A 20,809-nucleotide genomic window follows, 5' to 3' on the forward strand; every position below is an offset into this window, starting at 1 on the left:
GGGTGCACAGCCCCGGCCCACCCACACAGCGGCCTGCCCACCTGGTGCACGCAGTCCAGGAACTGCAGGAAGACGGGTGTGACGCCGCTGCTCTGCCCAGCCAGGGTGTGGGCCCCACGGTGGCTGAAGCGGTGACCGAAGGACAGCCACTCCTTCTCCAGCAGCAGGCGGAAGCCCTCCAGCGTGCGGTAGAAGGGGTCTGAGAGCAGCTGCACCAAGGATACCACCTGCCAGCACCGCTGGAGGGTCAGTGAGGAGCCCGGGAGCCTGGCCCACCCCAGCCCCATGCGCCACACACCTGGGTGGTGATGTCCCAGCCATCCTCCAGGCCCACCAGCACAGAGGAGCCTGAATCCAGGAGCTCCACCACCAGCACAGACACCTGCAGCAGCTTGTGGATCTGCAGGGACAGGCGGCCTCAGCACCTCTGGGACCCACTCCCCTCCCGCCTCGCCACTCACCAGGCTAGAGACCCGCACGTCCACAGGCACCAGGGAGGCAGGCCCTGTCCACAGCCCTCTGACCCCTGTATGTGGGCACAGTACTGGACCAACACAGCTTGCTCTGGGCATGCCAACCACCGCCGCCTCCAGCCTGCTGGCCACAGTCCACCCCCTTCCAAGCCCTCTAGGACCAAGGGACGTCCCTGTCCCTCAAGATGCCCAGGGCCCCATCTTCAGTGTTCCCCTAGCCAGCGTCCTGTCAGTACCCACCCCCAAGAATGCAGCAGAGGCCCAGAACCATAAACCGCATCCCCCGTGTGGTCATCGGCCCCCCTGGGCCCAGCAAGCTGCTCCGACACACCCATGCCCAGGCCCTGGCCACTCTCACTGCCAGCTGCCTTCCAGGCCCAGAGCCGGGGTGGGAAGTGGCTGTCACCTCCTCCTTCCAGTGCTCCACACTCTCAGACAAGCAAACCTAGACCCGTCCACTTGGCTCTAGCCAAGGGGTAGGCCCAGCACCAAGGTGGGCAGAGGGACAGGGGCAGTGCGGAGACCTGGATCAGCCACTCCGAGTCTTCCAGCGAGCGCAGGAAGGAGGCTGGGCTGGGCTCAGCAGCGGGGCAGCCTGGGACACACGCCTTCAGCAGCTTCTTGAAGCTAGCCTTCACCTGCCGTGCCTCAAATACCTCAATGGGCACCAGCTCCCACTGCTGCAGGGGGTCTGGCCGCACACCCTGAAAAGAATCCGGCCAAGCACCGTGAGACACGTGAGGCCCCAAGCCCCCTGCCCAGCCCCACCCCCACGCCCCAGCCCAGTCACCTTAAGCTGGGCTTTGTCCCCAAGGATGTAGAGGGCTGCTCGCTGTGGCCGCAGGAAGCCCGGGTCGGGAGGGCCCCCGTTGGCCTGCGGTGGGGCCAGCGCGTCTCTGCCAGCCAGCCGGGAGCCCACATCGGTGCCAAGGCCACTGCTGCGCCCACTGGTCCGGACACTGCCCCACTTACCTGTGGAGAAGACGCCAGGTAAGCACCCGAGGGGGGCCAGGGCACCACTTACCTGGGGCTGGCTGGGCCTGGCCTCCAGGGAGGGGGTTGAGCTCCCAGGGCAGGGGTGGTTGGCAGGACCCCGGCAGGGCCGTGCGAGAGGAGGGCTGGAACACACAGATGCTGAGACGTGGGGTGGCAGCCAGTGTTAGTTTCTAGGGCAGGACTCGCGGGTCAGGTAGGTAAGGACTGGGGCTCGGGAGACGGGTCGTTAGTGTCAGGCGTGGAGGGAGACATTAGTGCCCGCAATAACTCAGTGCACACTAGAGGCCGCCAGCCCCAACTAAGGGGTGGCCTGTGCAGGCTGGGTACGGTACCTCGGGGTGCGGTCCGTCTGGAGGCCGAGGCCGCCATGGGGTTGGACAGCGTGGTGACCCTGGCTCTGGGGCTGGGAACTGGGGGCACAGCAGAGAGAAGGCTCAGGCCTAGCCCCAGGCCTGGGGGTGCCCAGCTTGGGGGTGCCTACAGGCCAGAGGGTCCCACCAAGCCCCCAGGGAGCCTGGAGGTAGCAGCAGCCGTCAGCCCCAAGTCCCTGATCTCAGGAGAGTGGGAAGAGCCATCCTGGTGCGGGCCTCTCTGCCAGGGCAGGGCAGTCCGCAGAGTACTCTGTGGCAGCAGAAGGGCTGTGTGTGGGGATCCCGGGCTCTCCCCTGAACACCTCCTCTCTTCCCACTTAAGCCAGCTCAGAGCAAGTCTGTCTCTGAGTCCCTCCTCCACACCCTGGCCCTTTGTCCTCCACTCAGGGGACCAGGGCTTGTGATGGGCACAGCTCAGAACTCTCAACAGACGGGCATGCAGAGGCCTCTGTCCAGGGCATAGCAACAGAAGGTACCAAGAGGTGTGGCCTGGAGAATAGGCGAGCGACCTGGAGGCTTCCCAAAGAGGGGAGGGGGGGCTCAGAGCCCGAGCCCAGTCCAAAAGGATGGAGAGCAGCTCAGTCCAGGATACAGGCAGATCTGAGTCCTAGGCTGAGGCTTACAGTCCGGACGATGTGGCCTGAAGGTACAGGGGAGGCCACAAGAGGAAGTGGCAGCCCAAAGGGCTGGGAGATGCCTGGGGTCCACAGTGGGTCTCTGGGCGCCTGGCCCTGCCTTAGCCTCACCTGCTTCTGTAGAGCCCGAGGGTGGGACTGAGAGAGGCAATGTCCCCTCGCCCACCAAGTGGTCACTACGGGCCAAGCACAATGCCAGCCCGACACACCCTGCATCCTCTGACGGTGGCCACACTGCAGACACCCAGCTCACAGTGAGGACGCAGCACCAGCCTGCTTTGGATGCCAACCAGGGCCCAGTGGGTCCTTATAAAGAGGTCAGAGCTGGGACTAGAAGCCACAACTACAGCTGAGGGAAGCTGAGCCCCTGAGTGTTGCCGGCCGGGCACTGAGAGGGACACTAGGAGGCAGCAGCCACTGGCACTGGGAATGGTCGGAGACGCAAAAGGGACTCCACAGGAGGCACAAACATGGGGATGGAGGGGCAGGAGGGGCAGGAGGGGCGGGCCCACCCGCAAGTGCCACTCAGGGTTTCTGGCAGGGGTGGGAAGGCAGGAAGACAGTGTGAGTGTAAAACAGAACCATATAACGTGGTATCTAGAAACACAAAACCACTTCTGAACTAGAGAACAGGTGCTCCAGACGGTGAGTGTGGGGCATACTTGCCACCCGTCCAGGGGCCAGTCTACCTCAGTGTGTGTAGGGCGCCTGTAAAGTGTGTAGGCAGTGGGGACAGAGATAGCAAGGCCAGCTCGGGCAAGGCCCAAGGAACCAGGACACACGAGGACAGAGGCCAAGCAGCGGGCAGAGCCAGGCCAGAGGCTCCAAAGACAGTCTGGATGGGGGGATCAGGGAGGGCGGAGGGTGGGGGATGAGGAGAAACAGTGACACTGGGAGGGAACAGGACAGAGGAGCATCTGGGATGTTTCCAGGCTGTGGGAAATGATAAGACAGAGCCACGCAGAGGCAGCACCTGGAAGCCCCTGCAGGAAGCCGCAGCAGACGCAGAGGTGGAGAGCAGGGCAGTCGGAGCAGGCAGGATGTCAGAGAGAGCAGGACGTCAGGGCGGACAAGAGGTCAGGGCACACACCTGGTCTGGGCAGGCTTCCCGCCCCTGCCCCACGGCACCCCGAGGGCATCTTCCTCATCCCATACCCAAACATCCATGATCAACGCCGTTTCTGCCTCTCCACGGCCTGCCTGCCAAACCATAAATGCCACCACAGCCCCCTAAAGTGCCCGCGGCCCCACCGTCTGCCCACAAGCGCCCTTACCATGACTGCCCATGTGGGCTGAGGAGAAGCCGCTAAGCGTGTTGCGTCCCGACGCGTCCGCGTAGCGGGGCATGGAGCTGACCACGGCCTGCAGGTACTTCTCCTGCTCCAGGCTACTCGAGTCCGCCTGGGACTGGCCTGGAGGAGGACGTGGAGCTGAGGCAGGGGAGGGTGGGACAGGGCAGGGCAGGCACAGGGCAGGACGCAGGAGGTACCTGGAGAAGGTGCGTTCTGGGCCTTGAAGAGGCCGACGACACCTTTGCCATGCAGGCCGCCAGAGCGCAGCAGTACTGCCTTAGACCGCCCGCTGCGCCAGCAGACCACGGGGAAGCGGTTCTGGCGGTAGCAGCGGGACACGCGCTGCAGGGCGTTGTCCTGGACACTCTGGGGTACAATCAGCAGCCCTGGGTAGCTGTGAGGAGGCAGAGGCATGAAGGCGGCTGGCGACCCCACCCACTCCGGGCTCACGCCCCAAGCAGGGCAAGAGGAGCCAGCCCGTGGCTCCCCGCAGGAGGCACTTCCAGCTCAGCCACGGGAACCTCCAGCCCACGCCCCCAGCCCTGTGGCCCGTCCCTCTGCCCTCTCCCGCTCCACATTCCTGACGTGACCAGGAGCCGTGGCCCAGGCCCACAGCAGGCAGGAAAGACACTCAGCCACCTGCCCGCCACCCCGGCCACCCTGGCCGGCCCTCACCTGCGGCAGATGGCATACATGCGGTTGACTGGAGAAATGCGGAAGGGCTCAGACTTGGCCCGGCTCAGGCTGCTGCTCAGGGTGCCCAGGCCGAGGCGCTGGTAGTCGCGGCAGCAAGCCCTCTCCACCAGGCTGCTCATGGTCATGCGGTCGGAGGGCTTCAGGGCTGAGGACGGGGTCAGCGTGCTGGGCTCCAGCTCCTCCGACACTGTGCAGGCCAGGCACACGGGGTCGTCACCCAGAGGCCACTCCACCGGTCCTGACCCTCCCTGGCAAGTGTCAGCATCCAGAGACCACCCAGGACTCCACCCCACCCTTCCACCTGAGATCTCGTCCTCCTGGTCCTCGGGGGGCGGCTGGCCCCGGTGCTCCCAGCTGGGGGGGTTGTACTTCTTACGCGTGACATGCTGCCGCCCGATAGTCTTCTTGGCGTTCTTGACCAGGTTCCGGGACAGGGTTCTGGGGCACACAGAGTCACCAAGGTGAGAAAAAGAGCGACAAAGACCGGCACGGGGCCTAGGGGGCTTGGAGCAGAAATTCATGGCTGAGGCCCAGCTGCCCCGGCCTGGGACCCAGATCCACACCTGAGGGAAGGACCCTTGTCCTTGGTGACTCGCGGGGGCCGGCCAGGTGTGTGGGCAGAGCCCAGGGTGAACGCGAAGGTGGCCCTGACGTCTGGCGGGTACCGCAGCTTATGCAGCTGCTTGCGGAAGAGCTCGGCACTGTCAGACCCCACCTCCTCATCAAAGGCCATTTTCAGCAGCTGCATCAGAAAAAGCAACCCTTAGGAGTCTGGGTGGCCCCCAGCCCCTCCCCCAACCCTGACGCTGCCAGGTGCCAGGCTCCCCTTCCCGCAGCCATGACACAGACAGAAGCAAGGCACAGGCAAAGGGGCCTGTGCCCATGTCACATGAAGGCAAGCATTTGTGTAAACCTGAAATCTCAGTGGCTGTGAGGTGAGGCCTGGGCTTGCAAGGCACACCCAAGACAGGCACTTGAGGGTCGGCGCCCCAAGGAAAGGACAAGGACCCAAAGACTGCATATCAAACAGTGGACATCAACTCAAGAGCCACGGTGAGGGCCCCAGACATGCAGGCCTAACAACAGGGCCACTGATGGAAACTGGCTTAAAAATGGTTCATACGAGAAAGACCGGTTCGCACGAGAAAGACCAGGGCAGGGACGAGAGCCCCACCCGTACACCACGCCCCACCTGGAATGTGCAGGAGCGCAGCTGCAGCCCGTCCTGCAGGAGCTGGTCCACAGGGGTCTGGACGCTGATGCGCTTCTCCTTGGTCAGCGCAGCCACCGGGAAGGAACGGACCACCACCTGCTCCCCAACTTAGGACAGGCCAGGCAGAGTCAGCAGCAAGGAAGATAAGGGGGGGGGGGCAGAATCCCCGGGGGCCACAGTTACAAGGGGTCCCAAGTGGGTGGGGAAGGAGCAGACAAAGGCCCATTTCCCATGGGGATCCACAACCCCCGAGAAGAGGGTGGGAGAAACAGGGAAAGTCCATTCATCCCAAAGACCTGGCGGGAGGGGGCGACAGGGCCAGAGGGTCTGCAGGCTCACCCAGGGGGTCGGTGGGCATCCCTGTGAAGATGACCCGGTACGTGGTGAGGAAGACGGCGCCCTCAGCTGGGAGCAATGCTGGTCCCCCGGCACTGCCCCCCGCACCCTCCTCACGCCCATCCGGCAGCAGGTAGACGCGCAGGCCGTCCAGCACACACTCCTCACCGGGCAGCAGGCGCGGCCGCAGCAGCTTGGGCTACTCGAAAACAAGAGCAGAAGCTCAGGATGCAGCCCCGGCCTCGGGCGCCCGCAGCCCTGCCGGCCCCCACAAACCTTCTGGATGGGCGGCAGCCTCCGGCTCTCCCGCTGCACGGCCTCCAGGGTCTCGATGTGCATCTGGACGATGTCTGGGGGAAGGCAGTTCTCACACTCTGCATCCAGCCCCACCCATCCAAGGGGGTGTCACCAGACCCGACCCTCGTACCTGGCACCATGACATGCAGCCCCTTGAGGTGGTCGCTGGTGACCCCACTCTCCGTGCAGACCTTGTCCACAAAGCGGTTGATGAAGCGGACCACAGCGCCAGCCACGTCGCAGGTCTCTGCGTCCTCAAAGCCACTCTCCGTGTCATAGCTCTCAGCCACGCTGCCAGCCATGCTGGGCCAGGGAAGAGACTGTGGGCATGGGCCCTGCCCACTCCACTGGGCCCAACCCCCAGTCCCCGCCTCACCTGTTGGTGACCAGGCTGTTGCTGGCGCTCTCCAGGTCGCCCAGCCCAGCGCGCTCCCGAAGCAGGCGGCTCTTGCTGCTGTCCAGGGGCAGGAGGAGGTAGCTCATGCGGTTGGCATAGTGGATGGCCTGGCTGAACACGGTGCTCTCCTCCTTCTGCACCAGCTCCTGCTGCTTCTCACGGCTCAGGGTTGGCCACAGGCGCCGCTGCTCAGAAGCCACATCCAGGGCAGAGCGCTCGTCCTCCTGGGAAGGTGCCTCCCCAACCTCCTGCCACAGCACCACAGGCATGAGCTGGGGCCGCACTGCCCCCAGCCCCCAGTCCCCAGCCCCGGGACTCCCTGCGCACCTGGGCAGGGGCCGGGTCCTCGGTGGGCTCCAAGTAGAGGGCCCGGATGTGAGTCTGCACATCCCCATAGAACATGGCCTCCCAGAACTGTGGCGTGCTCCACACCACGTGCTCCTGCACACAGCTGTACGCGAACTGCGTCACCCCCGGGCTCAGCTTCTGCAGAAGCCAGGGGAGAAGGTCAGCGGGATGTAGCCAGGAAGTGACTGGGAAGGAGACCTCAGCCATGCCACCACTCACCCGGCAGAAGGCTGTGACCAGAGGCAGCAGAGCAGCTGCGATGCCATGCTCATCCAGAGAAGTGCAGTCCTGCAGGCAAAGCGAGAGCCTGTCAGGACATCTCCCCTCCCAGGCAGCATTCACCTCCCACCACGCCCCCACCACTCCCGTAGGCACCGCAGACCAGCACCTGACACTGTGGCTCCAGCTCCCCAGGGCTGCCTCAGAGGCTCAACATCAGGAAACCCCAGGCCCCAGCACCTGCCCCCAACAACGGTTCTCTCCACCGTGTTCCCTGCAGACCCAGGACCCCTGCCCACTGGCACAGGAGTCTCCTGCACCCTCTCCACTCTCACCCGCAGACCAGGGTCTCCCCGCCTGTTCCCGCTCATGCGCCATGCCACTGGCAGGATGGGAGACCTGGCCTCACCTGCAGGCAGCAGTTCATCATACGGACGACAAAGTCAAACTGCTGGTGGTCCAGGACCGCACGGTTCTGCTGCACATGCAGGTGCAGCTCCTGGGCAAGGCAGCGGCGAGCAGCTCGCCCCTTCAGGGCCCTCAACACGGCAGGGAGCAGCTGCGGGTGGGGAAAGGAGACATGGGCCGAGGGCACAGAGAAGACCCACTGGGGGCCCAAGCAGGGAGGGCAGCAGGAGTCCAGGAGACCCAAATGCCTTTCAGGTGGGGTGTCCCAGACTCTGGGGCTTTGCTGACCAATAAAGACTAAAACCTCCAGTGGGCCCAGCAGCTCCACAAGTACAAGTTCACCAGACCAGACACGAGGACACAGACGCTCACCTGTGAGCCGGCAGGGAGGTGCGCTCCGGAGGGAGGCCTTGTGGCCCGGGCCCCCCCTGCTCACAGACTCAGAGCTGCCTGGCTGGCCAGGGCTCAGTGACTCACCTGGCACAGGCCCGGCCACAGAAAGGCTTGGAGTTTGTGTTCTATTGCTACATCGTTCATCACAAAACTGGCCGCCCCAAAGGGACACCACACAGCCAATGAAAAACAAGAGACTCCAACTGGCCATGATGAAAGACCCCACAGGTGTTCAGTGAGCATCACAGAGAACAAAACAGCAGGGAGCAAGCTCTGTTTTCCATTAAGTACGAGGAACAGGTCGCGTATGGGCCTACCTAACTTAAGGGGAAGGATGCAGAGGAAACATAATAGTGAAACCTTCTGATTTCTAAAAATGGAAGTAAATCTCCCTGGCTGCGCCTCCCACGCAGGCCTGACCCACCACTCACTGAGGTCAAGAGAGGAGACCCGGCGCCCACCTGTCCTCAGGCCAGCCCAGCCACCCCCAGCTGTCTGTCAGGCAGAGGAGGCCCCCGGGCAGGGTCAGCACCCACGAGGGCGAAGCGTGGCCTGGGTCTCCCCTGAAACCTGCTGCCCTGGCCCAGCTGGAGCCTGCACAGCCCTCACCTTCTTGGCCTCAAGCATTTTCCCCTCAAACACGTAGGAGATGCAGTTGCGCACGACCTCCAGCCGCCGGGCGCTGTTGACATGCAGCCCGCTGCATCGCTCCAGTATGGCAGCTGCAGGGAGAGAACACGCACACTCTGACCCCTGTCCTGGGCCACGCCCGGCACCTGCCTCCCCGTCCCTCCTCATTACGTACTCATGGGGGGCCCTGAGGGCACAGTGGTCCTCTTCTCGGCCTTCACAGCTGGGGGTGCACCCTGCATCTTGGCCGCAGCCTGGTCCACGATCCACTGCACGGTGCCCTCATCCAGCCGGGGGAAGGGCCGGGGCACCCGTCGCAGGTGGCTGCTCTCGCCAGGCCTCTGTACCTTGTGCATCGCCACGGCTGGGTACGGGTTCTCCTGTGGGGAGATGGGAAGTGTGGAGCAGGGGCCGAGGGATCAAGGTGGTACGATGCCCTCCCATCCTGCCACCCTCGTACGTTCTTGTAGAGCTGCTCTGCCAGTTCCTGGACGTGACGCAGGATACGCTGGGGGTGGTTCTCATCTGCCCGCATCCGAGCCACCTCGTGGGCCACCAGCTAGCGGGGTGGGCAGGAGGTTAGGTAAGCCATGGTCAGGCAGAGCCAGGGCAGGGGGCTGGGTGGGCAGGGTGGGGGTGCACCTCATCGAACAGGTCCGTGGGGCGGTACGGGACCCCACGCTCTGAAACGAAGCCAGCAAAGGCCATGCCCTCCAGCACCTTCATCAGGAAATCATCCTCCACCAGCCCACGCTGGCCCAGGAAGGCTGCCTGGGGGACACAAGGAGGTCACTCCCTCAGGGGTCTCCACCAGGCACTTATCTCCCACTCCACCCCCAGCCACCAGGTGCCCCACCTTATGGAAGCGGATGACAGGCTCTGGGTGGATGCGCACGACGTGCAGGCACCAGCGATAGCCCTGCAGCAGCTGAGCGAAGAGCCGCAGAAAGACGGCTCGCAGCTCCTTGTCCTGGGAGGAGAGCTGATTGCAGGCAAAAGCCAGCCCTACCCACCCCCACGCCAGGTCCCTCAGGCGCTCCTCCATACACCCCCCACCCCAAGCTGGGAAGAGGCCTCCCCAGGCTGCCCCGCTCCCGTCCTTCTGCCCCTCCCACCATTCTGCACACAGGGCCACCAGCAACTCTGAAACTGTCCGGATGAGGCACTCCTGCTCAGCACCCTCAAGGGCTCCTGTGACCAGAGGTCAAGTTCCAGCCCCTTGCTGGGCCCCTGCCGCCTCACCTGCACCACTCACGACCACCACACCCAACTGCTGGCAGCTGCTTTGCTCCCAGGCTCCTTCCTGCTTATGCTACAGAAGCCGGGGCCAGCCTGAAGGTGGTGCCTTGTGTGTCAGTGGCAGCAGACGTGAGCGGGGCAGCATGAGTGCCCAGGGTCCCCATGCAGGAGCAGCAATGACGCCCACCTGCATCTTCAGGGAGGACGTGGACGTCGTGGGTGGAGGGAAGGCGAGGTCAGCCAACTCCAGTTCCGGGTCCAGGACCTGCCAGCACAGAAAACAGAGCAGGCAGCTGCACACTGGCCCCAGCTCTAGGCTCCCCGTGCTGCCAGGCAGCCACATCCCAAAGGCCCCCAAAGCTCCGGCTTGCGCGTGGTGTCCCTCACCATGCTCAGCACACTGTGTGTCTGACTCTGCAGCGGCTCTGGCAAGGGTGGAATGTGCACGCACTCGGGGATGGCCACCGTTCCTCCATCCAGATCAGCAACGATCACGTCGAGCTGCGGACCCAGGGAGCCGGCAGTCAGGGACCCACAGGCTTAGGCCGAGGTGGACACAAAGCACAACCCTTACCAGCTCCTGAGTCTCTGCCTGAAAGGCCGCGTTGACCCCAATGATGAAGGGCGTGGGTGTGCTGAGGACCTCCAGCAGCTGAGCCGGCAGGATGGGCACATAGGTGAAGCTGTGCAGGCCCCAAAGGACGCAGTGAGCCAGGGGACGTGGCTGGGCAAAGGGGCCAGCAGGAGGGGCTAGGAGGGCCGGGCGGGGGTCACCTGTATCTGAGAGGAAACAGCAGTGCCAGGAGGCCCCTACAGGCATCGGCAAGCCGCTGGTAGCTCCGGGACAGGAAGAGAACCTTGTGCTCCGTGAGGGCGGCACAGAACAAAGACAGCACGTTGGTGATGCCTAAAGGAAGAGGAGAAGCTTGGAAAGGACCCTGGGCCCCTACCCAGGCAGAGCGAGAACCCACATCCCTGACTACCAGCCCCCGGGGGGAAGCCATGCGGGGGGGGACAGACAGGCTCACCCAGCTGGCGGAAAAGCAGGGCCACGCTGCAGCGGCTGACGGGCAGCGAGTCAGCCAGTGGAGTTTGGATGACCTGCCGGTCACCAGCCCCCAAAGAGATCGTCCTCTGCAAAAAAAGAAGGATCGGGGCTCAGTAGCTTGACCAGATCTAAGTCAGCCCAGAGCTTTGTGGCCCCAGGCACACCCTGGTGGACAGACAGACCCGAGGTGGGACTGGCTGGGATGGGCAACATGGCAAGAGGGAAACGCCATGCCCTGCCTCTGTTGTCCCAAGCAGCTGCAGAGAAAACTCAGGACAGGAGTGGCTGCTTTTGACTGGGGGTAGGGATGGGGCCTAGGTGGGCAGAAGAAACAAAGAATCCATACCGCTCCTTCCTCAACAGAGTCCAGCTGCACAGGACAGACGGGCAGAAAGACACGGTTAGACACCCCAACACACCCAGGCACGGGGCAGGAAACAGACAGACAAGCTGACACCAACATCCAGAGACAGGCACACACCATCGAAGGAGCGGACAGAGAGGCTGAAGGACACAGGCCCAAAGCACAGGTGCAAAGGCCAGGTGAGCAGGCCAGGACTGTCGGGGGCAGTGGTGGCACAAGGACACAGGAGGGAGCATCCAAGGCCTCCAGCTGTGTGTGGCTCTGGCTGGGCTCCAAATACCTACAAGGGCCCCAGCAGGAGGGCCTGTGGCTGTGCAGACATCAGTTGCCCCCAAAACCCACCTGTGAGCCCCCAGCCAGGGGCACGGTGCACGTCAGCAGGTTCCCAATCACGTTTTCCAGGCACACATTCAGGCCCTCCACATGGATGGCATAGATGAGGCCGAGGCTGTTCTGCAATGACCAGAGCGGGGAGTGGCGGGACAGCCGATGGAAGCACCCTCGTCCTGCCTCGCCGTACCGGCTACCCGCCTCACCCTGAACACCTCCGGGTGGTCAAGTCGAGACACCAGTACCAGCGTCTTCGGTGCAAACAGCTGGGCAGACGGGGCAGGCGCTGTGGGAGACAGGTGGGTCTGGCCTCCCTCATCCTCCTCTTCCCTCTCTGCGGCATCCTCCTCGCGCGTCGTTTCCTGCTGGGGTCAGGAGGAGATGGGGGCAGGGGAGTTGGCCATGGCCCAAGGATGCAGCTTTGTTCATGCCATGCCCAGAGGCCCCAAGCTGACCTGTGAAGGCTCCACTGGCTCCCAGAAGGTCAAGCAGGCGCAGTAGTGGCGCTCGGAGTTGATGTCAGTGAGGACAGCAACAAAGAAGGTCGGTGGATTCCTCTCGGGACACAGCTGCCACCCGCTAGGCTGGCAAAACTGCAGGGAGGGCTCAGCAGTCAGCTCCTTCCCCTACACCTGTGGCAGGAACCAGCCCACCTGCCCCAACGTCTGCACTGCCAGGCCTGGAGGCTCCAACACACACAGGCAGCTCCTTGCTTGGAGACCCTGGGGACACGTGGCCTCCTGGGCATCAGTCTCTCCGACTGAAAGGAGTAACAGCCTCTGACCTCCCCACCTGGGGCAAGGACCAGAAGATGGGAGAACAGTCCCCACCATCATGAGTGAGTGACAACATGACACAGTGACATGAGCACCAAGCAGCCCGTCGGCCGAGCCGGCCACACCCCCCAACAGCGGCTCTGCTGTCTGGTCCCTCCCCCAGCGGGGAGCCGGGCACTGCAGAGGCCCCTCAGTCAGGGACGAGGGCAGGGCTGTGCCCACCTGCCGTCCCAACCTGCCACCCCCCCACCTGCCAGCACCGTCTCAGCACACCCCCCACTTACCAGCTCGATGCCCTGGGGGAATGGGTTGTCTTCCCAGTCCTTCTCCGGGAAGCGCTGCAGAATCTGGCCCTGGCCTTCCCCACTCCCTGAGGACAAGAACAGGTGGTCAGAGCACCCGACCCGCCCCCCCATCCATCAGGAGGCCTGAGGATTCCAGTGTGGAAACATTCCCACCCACCAGGCCCTCATCTGGCACCAGATCAGCCCCAGTTCCCTAAACTAGTTTTGTGTCAGTCTGCTGGGCAGCTGCAGACCCCAAGGCGACCTGAGTAGAGAAGCCCCTGCCACTGTCATCCCCATTCCCCGATCCCATCCCAGAGACCTCCTGCAGCCTGAGCAGCCCAGCCTCACACAGCACAGCAGCCCTCCATCGAAGGCCAACAGTTCAGGACTGTTCCACAGTCCCCATAGCATCTGCCACGACAGCCAGGCCCCCACTTAGGCTCTCAGCCCCCCAACAGTGGGCATCCCCCAGAGCTCCCTGTCACCCACCAGCCCTGGGCCCAGCCGGGCGTGTGGAGGACTCAAGTCTGTGTGGGGTTCAAGAAGCCTCAGCCCCACAAGGCTAGGGGATATCCCCTGCGCCCACAGCCCCAGACTCTTCCCTATCCCAGCTGCCTCAGAGACAGGTCCCCAGTACAGGTCCCAGAAGGTGGAGCTTGGCAGCTGCCTGTTAGAACACCATCCCCACAGCCAGTAGGACCCAGAGGGACAGCAGCTAGACGGGAAGGATGGAGACGTGGTCCAGGACGACCACTGAAGGATGCCCAGACAGCCTCCTGAGCACTGGGAGCCAGCAGCTCTCAGAGGAGAGTGGGATGGTGGTCACATCCAGGCCTGCTCCCTGTCTCCAAATCTCCCTGTACAAAGGCCACAGGATGGGTGCTGAGCACAGCCTAAGCTCCCCTGGGCCAGGAGGAGGCTTTCAGGGCAGGGAAAGCCAAGAGGCCTACATCTCCCCAAGAGATCCCTCCTCTCCTTGGGGCCCCAGAGCCCTCGAAGTCCCTTCTACTCTGTTCCCCCAACAACCACACCCAGGGCACTCTTTCCAGGCCCAGTCCACACTGGTGGGCTAAAGGTGCCTGCCTGTGGCTCACCCCTAGAGAGCCAAACCAGGAGGCCTGGTGGTCAGGACCACAGCGGGACACTCAGGGTGTGGCTCCCGCTGCAGGACAGCTCCACAGGCCTCCCAGGGCTTATGGAGGACGGAGCAGGTGTAGCAAGAAAGACAAAAGCCTCCCTGCCTTCTCCTCCACACAACCCACAGGTCCCCAGGGCCTGTGCCCATCCTCTGCTTGGATGGGCCTCAACACCGCCACCCACCTGGCGGAGGCAGCAGAGTCAGACGGGCAAGGGGGGGATCATACTCAACACAGATCACCTCGTGTACCCCCACCCCGACCCCCAGGAAGCTGCAGCCCCACATCCAGCGTGCCTGGTCCTCCTGGGAACAGATGAGCAACCCTGGCAGCCCAATGGCACACGCTCCACAGGTCCCCTACAGGCAGGGAGACCACCCGCCCCCCAGGGTTACGGAGGCAGAGCCAAGGAAGTAGGCAGTGGGCAGGTTGCTGCTAAGTGGGAGATGGTGGGGCGGTGAGGGGCCAATTCTGACTCACAAAACCTCAGCTTCCTGCTCCCCTCCCCCACCCACCACTGACACCCTGCAGAGGACAGGCGGCAGACTGGTGGGGGCCCAGGTGTCTGCGGGTACCACACCTACCTCCACACCCCCAAGCACAGCTCACTCAGGCACAGGCCCTGAGCTGCGGCTCCTCCCCCACTCCGCCCACTCCCCCAAAGGCCTCCTTGTGCTCGGCCCCAAACCACCATCTGGGCCCAGCCCTGGCTGGCACCCAGGGCTCACCCAGTTCTTGCCACGAGGCAGCAGGCGGAGGAAGGAAGGGGGTTTATGAACAGGGACAGCAGTCCCTGCACTGCAGCCTCCCCCAGGCCAGGCAGGGAAGGCAGTCTTCCCCAGGAGGATGGGCAAAGTGGCAGGTCACTGCCTACCGTGACCCTCTCCACCCCATTTGTCTTGTGAAGCACCAACTCTCACTCAGCCTTAAGTCCTCTGCAGGGCTCTACCCTCCAAAGAGCCAGCCCTGAGCTCCACTCTCCTTGGGCTGGCCCAGCAGGCCAAGCAGGCATCTCTCCCTGAGCTCCTCTGTGCCATGACGGCCCCAGACTGGCCCTTCAGGTCTCAGAGCAGCTTTCAGGCCTCAGCCCACAGAGCACCCCCTCCCCTGGGAAGCTCTGCCCCAGCCTGGGGCCTACAGGGACCCTAGACCGACCTCCCTCCGCCACACCCCAGTGACTGCTAGTGCACCTGTTAGCTTGGCTGGGACGGACCACAGACTAATTAAGGCTTGTAGAACACATACAGGCGGCTACACGACCATCCTCCCCACACCCAACACACTCACACCCCACAAACAAACAGGTTCCTCAGTCAGAAGTACAGGGCACCTTCCGGAGCCCCAGGGAATGACAGAACACAGCTGGTCCCTGGAAAAGCAGGCCATGGAGGGCCCTGCAGCCCTGGGCTGTGAGCAGCTCTCCTCCTCCCCGTTCTGAGGTCCCAGCCTGCACCTCAGCTCTGTGCTGTCTGGGGCCAGGCCACATCTTGGCCACATCTTGGCCTCCAGGGGGATGTGGGGGGTTTTGCCATGTCTCTCCGGGGTCCCCACCCACCCCACCTGAGCCCTATAGCCACAGGAGTGACCTCCAGCCGCTGAGCTCCTTGCCCACCAGAGTGCTGCCTGTACCTCAGATCAGACAGGAAGGGGGGTGTCCTCCCCGCTCCTCCCCTCAGCAACAGGACGAATCCACACAACGTGCTGTGTGGCACAGGGCACCAAGGTTTTCTTGCCCCTCCACCTTTGAACATGGGGCCGAGGGGCCACCCAAGGACAACACTAGGGCTCCTGTCCTGAAAGCTCCTCAAAAAGCGCTTCCTCCTGCACCAATGTCCCTGCGGCCAGCCCCACACAGACTGCAGGCCTGAAAGGCGGGCGGGCAGGCGGGCGAACACAGACCTCGCGTTCTGTCATCTGCTGGCAGCACCCCATCACCAGTGCCAGGCTCTGACGCCTGGAGGGCTGGCCCAGGCCAGCGTGTGCTGTGGGGAAGCAAAGAACGACGGCAGCCTCTCCTGTTCCCCCACCACACTGCCCACCGTGCACGAAGACCAGCCCTGGCCAGCTCTGCCGCTTTGCAGGGAACCCAGCTATAGGAAAAGAGAAGAAAAGAAGGAAGGACAGCACCTTCCTGCGACACCACCCATCCAACCCCAACATGCACATGGCTCCCTCAGCCGCAGCGGGCCATGTGCAGGGCCCCTGCAGCTTCCTCAGCCGTCCCCCCAACCTCCCCTGCCCATCAGACCAGAGCAGCTCTGACCCAAGGCCTTGGACCCCTTCCGGCTCCTAGGGTGGAGGCTGGGAGGCAGTTGAGGCCGTCCCAGACAGCCCCAGCCCGCTCTAGAGGGCGGGAAGGAACGTGGGTGGGGACAGTAGATGGGGCTCAAGAATGCAGCCAGCTCATCACAGTCAGGATGAGGCGAGGCCATGGGGTAAAAGGTCTTTTTCTCAGATGCAAGGGGTCCAGCCCCTCCTCCCAGGCAGATGCACACTTGGCTGCTGGAGCTGGAAGGCCGCTGGCCAGGACAGGGCCAGATCAAATGTGTCTCCTGCTCCCAAAGACACCTCAGCACTGGCCATGCTGTGATCAGGGCCCTTCTGGGCGAAGAGCCGGGCAGAGGCAGTCTGTCTAGTCCTGATGCTGGCCCCAGGGCACAGAAGGCGATCCCTGACTCACCAGGTGAGGGGCCTGCAGATGGGCCGGCGCCGGCCACCATCACTCTCTGAGGTGAAAGAGTCATGGCCGGCACAGGCATTTACCTTCTCAGGGCCCCTCCCCACCTTTCCTGAGACGTTCCAGCTGGTAACCACTAGCAACTGGGATGCTGCCTCAGGCAGGACTTGTGCACCCTCAGCACCCTGGTCCTGCACCCAGCAGCTCCAGACACGATGTCCAGATCCAGGCAAGACAAGCTATCCGCCCTCCTAATCCCCAACCCAAGACACCCTGCATCCGGCCCCGAAGTCTTAGCCTGACAGAACAGAATGGGTCCTCTACCCACTCAGAAGTGCCTGTTGTATCTGTGCCTAGAGGATCCACACACCTGCTGCTCAGTCACTAAAGACACTCATCATTTCCAGGGCCCTCCTGTGTGCCACCACGTCACACGTGTGCATTCAACTGCATCCTCATGGCAGCCTGGGAGGTTAGCATGACTCACTCCATCCCCAGATGAGGAAACTGAGGCACAGAGAGCCAAACAAGTAGCTCCAAGTCACAAGGCTCTCAAGGGGCAAAGCAGAGATAAGTGATCCCCACGCCATGCTCCTCTGCCTCTTCCCCCCCCGACCTGCCCTGGTACCTGGTTCTGCCCTCAGTCCATGATCAGGTCCCAGTCTATAGGCTTGTTCCCCTGAAGGATAAACAAGTCCTTCGAAGGGGCTGCGAGGCCAGCAAGCAGCTGACCAGCTCAACCCCAGAAGGTAGTGGGCACAGGGCTCCACGGTCCCCCAATCCTACTGCAGTGGACCACTTATCACTCCTCCCTGCCACTTAGGGGAAGGGGGAGGGGGGCACTTCAGGCTCCAGCCTCCTACCCTGTCCTGCGCAAAGGACACACACACACACAGGTGCCTGCACTACATGTGGCTCCAGTAGTGAGCACACACGTCACAGCCAGCTTGTTGTGGAGCCCACTCTGCCTCTTCTCTCCGCCCACCTTCAACTCCTCACCCTACAGCCACAACGCCTCCCACCTGGCCTTTGCCTGCAGTCTCTGTCAACCCAAACCCTCTCCACACTGCCCTCAGGATCATCAGGGTCATCATCAGCTGTTCCTGCAGCCCCTGCTCCAGCCCCCAGCCCAAGGCCCCTCACGCCAGGGCAGCCCTCAGCCAGCCTTGCTTCCCTGGATCCTGAGGCACCCTCTGCCCCAGGTGGTACGGCCTCCTCTATGCCCCTCACAGGTGCCTCAGTGCAGACAGCTCCCTCTGTGGGTCAAGGCAACACTGACAGGCAGCCTGCAACACAGGCGGGATGAGGACTGTGTGGTCCTAGCAAGCAAGAACTCCCTCTCTAAAGAAAAAAGCAGATGCTCACCACTGACGGTGCCGTAAGACACACGCTTGGATAGGACAGTGCCATAAAACACACACTTGGATAGACGGTAGCAGGGAAGAGTGCGTGCTGCGTAAGAGGGCACTAGGAGGAGCTGGAGATGAAGATGATGCTAAAGAGGCTTCAGGAAGTGTGTGGGGGGTCCGGCAGAAGAAACACAAAGAAGAGAGAAGTCCAGGTCCTGGGTGGGGACAGTGACAGCTGGACTGACAAAAAAAAACAGGGTAACTGGAAAGGCAAGTTCAACCCCACCTCAACATCCAGCCCCTGCCTGACCACAGAGCCATCCCCACATACTGCCCGTCTGCAGCTAGGATTTGACTGCCTGGGTGCCAGTCCCAGCCCCTCTGAGGCGGCTCAGGCCAGGCAGTCAACTTATCCGCGCCTGACTTCTCTACAGATGGGGGCAACAGCAGGGCAACCCCGGTGGGCTGCTGGGAGGAAGAGGTGAGATCATGCACACAAAGGGCTGTGCGGGGCCTGGCACACCAAGCACGCTCGCCAGCGCTGCTGTCTCCAGGCTGCTGCTGATGTCATCGTCAGGCTCCGTTTTCTCCTACCCCCTGGCCTGAAGGGCTCTCAGACACGGGCGCTGACCCCAGACACAGACCTCCTGGGCATGGGCACCCATCGCCACGCTGATCCCCCACCCAGGGCTTGGCGTGCAGGGCCTGGGCTGTCAGGCGAGTCGCCAGGAATACTCTTCTCTCTACTCTCGACGCTTCCTCCTGAAATCCTCCCAGTTTCAAGTCAAACACCGCTTCTCCATGCACCAACCCCGAACTCCACCCCCTCTCTGCACCCCGCCAAGACCACCAGGGGCTTCAGACGCAGCACCAAGGTCAGGGGCGGGCTGGTGAGCCGCAGGTCCGCGCCCCTGGAGCCACTAGAGCCACAGCTGCCGGCAGCCGGCCAAGGGGAGAGCCCGTCCCACCCCACAGAGGCCGGGCAGGCCGGGCCCAGGCTTCTCTCCCGGCCGCCACCAGGCCCGCGCGGCCACGCCGCCCCCAGCGGACGCCCATTCTCCCCACGGGCTGTCAGGTCGGCCCCGACCTTCAGCCCCCGCCCGGCGCCCGGCCCCCGGTCCCCGGCCCCCGGCCCCGTCCCCGGCCCTCAGCCCTCAGCCCTCGGCCCCCGACCCCGGCCCTCAGCGCCCAGCCCCCGGTCCTCAGCCCTCAGCGTCCGGCCCTCAGTTCTCGGCCCCCCGACCCGGCCCCCAGTCCTCGGCCCTCGACCCCCGACCCTCAGACCCAGCCCCCGACTCTCAGCGCTTGGCCTGGGCACTCACCGCGCGGGTGCGGCCCGAACGCCACCAGCACGAAGTAGTCCGCGAGCCGCGCCATGGCGAGGGATGTGGGGCGGCCCGAGGGGCGCGGGCGGGCTCCGCGGCTCGGGGACTCGAGGGCTGCGCGCTCATGGCCCGGCCCCGGCGCTGGACCGCGCACCCCGGACACCCCGGGTTCGCTCTGCTGCTGCGGCGGCGGCGGCGGCGGCGGCGGCCCGGGCTCCCGCCGCCATCTTCCCAGCCAGCCGGCCCGCCCGGGCGCGCCGTGCGCCTGCGTGCTGTCGTCCCGCCCTGAGTGGGCGGGGCCTGCCACCGCGTATCTCCATTGGTCCAGCGGGTGCGAGGGCGGCTCCCGAGAGTGGCGCCCCGCCCATCACCGCCCACTCTGGGGCCCGGGCACCGCCCCTCGAGCCAGGAACCCGAACTGCGGCTCCGGCGGGTCTGACATCCCCACCCGGGTCGGCCGTGGTGTCGGCGGGAGGCACGGGATAGGACCACAGCTGCCCTCGCGATTGGGACTCCCCTTACAGAGGCCCGAACCCCACTCCTGGGCCCTCCCAATCTGGGGATCGGGTCCCCAGACTCCCCGTCCCCCGCCCCTCGCTGTCCAACTGGAGGAAGGCGGGAGGAGCCTGGGCGCTGCCCACCGGGCCCCCCAAACTAGAAGTCAGGAGGCGCAGGGCCGTCACCTCAGGGGCTGCCAGCCTGGCGATAGGGAATGGAGAGAATCAGGCCCTGCCCTTGGGGGTCCCAGGCTGAAGAGCCCCCATCTACAAGGCAAAATGAGACATTTAACACATTAGCTTAAAAACGGCACGCTCATGTCCCTCCGTAAAAGAGCAAGTGTTCTAAGCGTGTGAGAGCAAGTGTTCTCCATGAGGCCACGGAGCAGGGGGCTCTGGGAAAGCTGCATCACCCAGGATCCCTGACAGTACCCACCCCTCTCAAGGGCAGGGCTAGCCAGGGCCACCCCTGAAGTGGCTCAGGGATGAGCATGAGCCTACAGCAGAACATGCTGGGAGAGAAGGTGCAGGAGCCAGCCTGGTGCAGCAGGGAAATCCCTCTGAGCATAGCAGGCCAAGGTCTGTTTTTTGTTGTTTTGTTTTTGAGGCAGAGTCTCAATCTGTTACCCAGGCTGAAGTTCAGTGGCACAATCTCGGCTCACTGGAACATCTGTCTCTCCTGGGTTCAAGCGATTCTCCCGCCTCAGCCTCCTGCATAGCTGGGATTACAGGTGTGCGCCACCATGCCTAATTTTTGTATTTTAGTAGAGACGGGGTCTCACCATGTTGGCCAGGCTGATCTCGAACTCCTGACCTCAGGCCATCCACCCACCTTGGCCCCCCAAAATGCTGGGATTACAGGCATGAGCCACTGCGCCCGGCCCACCTGAAGGTCTGTTTTTTGTTTTTTTGTTTGTTTTTGTTTGTTTTGAGACAAAGTCTCGCTCTGTCGCCTAGGCTGGAGTGCAGTGGTGTGATCTCGGCTCACTGCAAGCTCTGCCTCCCAGGTTCACACCATTCTCCTGCCTCAGCCTCCCGAGTAGCTGGGACTACAGGCACCTGCCACCATGCCCTGCT

At 63.5% G+C, this 20,809-nt stretch overlaps 1 protein-coding gene across 4 annotated transcripts in view; it reads right to left on the reverse strand.

Annotated features, from left to right (window-relative positions):
* Positions 1–19,515, reverse strand: part of SBF1 (SET binding factor 1) — a 28,593-nt gene extending 9,078 nt beyond the window's left edge. Inside the window, exons 1-33 of one of the 4 annotated variants that reach the window (XM_023221636.3) lie at positions 19,233–19,515; positions 12,746–12,831; positions 12,141–12,278; positions 11,892–12,047; positions 11,698–11,808; positions 10,972–11,077; positions 10,718–10,850; positions 10,518–10,626; positions 10,331–10,444; positions 10,131–10,208; positions 9,561–9,674; positions 9,347–9,475; positions 9,165–9,263; positions 8,880–9,084; positions 8,684–8,796; positions 7,683–7,832; positions 7,274–7,342; positions 7,034–7,192; positions 6,686–6,954; positions 6,440–6,612; positions 6,289–6,362; positions 6,016–6,211; positions 5,656–5,783; positions 5,027–5,205; positions 4,765–4,901; positions 4,443–4,650; positions 3,965–4,161; positions 3,750–3,887; positions 1,802–1,879; positions 1,264–1,445; positions 998–1,177; positions 299–400; positions 42–227 (exon numbers count right to left, since the gene is read on the reverse strand). In XM_023221636.3, coding sequence (XP_023077404.1) covers positions 42–227; positions 299–400; positions 998–1,177; positions 1,264–1,445; positions 1,802–1,879; positions 3,750–3,887; positions 3,965–4,161; positions 4,443–4,650; positions 4,765–4,901; positions 5,027–5,205; positions 5,656–5,783; positions 6,016–6,211; positions 6,289–6,362; positions 6,440–6,612; positions 6,686–6,954; positions 7,034–7,192; positions 7,274–7,342; positions 7,683–7,832; positions 8,684–8,796; positions 8,880–9,084; positions 9,165–9,263; positions 9,347–9,475; positions 9,561–9,674; positions 10,131–10,208; positions 10,331–10,444; positions 10,518–10,626; positions 10,718–10,850; positions 10,972–11,077; positions 11,698–11,808; positions 11,892–12,047; positions 12,141–12,278; positions 12,746–12,831; positions 19,233–19,287 — 4,551 coding nt within the window. In that variant the 5' untranslated portion in view covers positions 19,288–19,515. Of the gene's footprint in view, positions 1–41; positions 228–298; positions 401–997; positions 1,178–1,263; positions 1,446–1,801; positions 1,880–3,749; positions 3,888–3,964; positions 4,162–4,442; positions 4,651–4,764; positions 4,902–5,026; positions 5,206–5,655; positions 5,784–6,015; positions 6,212–6,288; positions 6,363–6,439; positions 6,613–6,685; positions 6,955–7,033; positions 7,193–7,273; positions 7,343–7,682; positions 7,833–8,683; positions 8,797–8,879; positions 9,085–9,164; positions 9,264–9,346; positions 9,476–9,560; positions 9,675–10,130; positions 10,209–10,330; positions 10,445–10,517; positions 10,627–10,717; positions 10,851–10,971; positions 11,078–11,697; positions 11,809–11,891; positions 12,051–12,140; positions 12,279–12,745; positions 12,832–19,232 lie in introns of all 4 variants that reach the window. The other 3 variants (XM_023221635.2, XM_023221637.3, XM_023221638.2) reach the window with 3 other exon arrangements.
* Positions 19,516–20,809: the final 1,294 nt, after the last annotated feature.

This window comes from Piliocolobus tephrosceles, chromosome 19 (assembly GCF_002776525.5).
Source record: "Piliocolobus tephrosceles isolate RC106 chromosome 19, ASM277652v3, whole genome shotgun sequence".
Classification (NCBI taxonomy): domain Eukaryota; kingdom Metazoa; phylum Chordata; class Mammalia; order Primates; family Cercopithecidae; genus Piliocolobus; species Piliocolobus tephrosceles.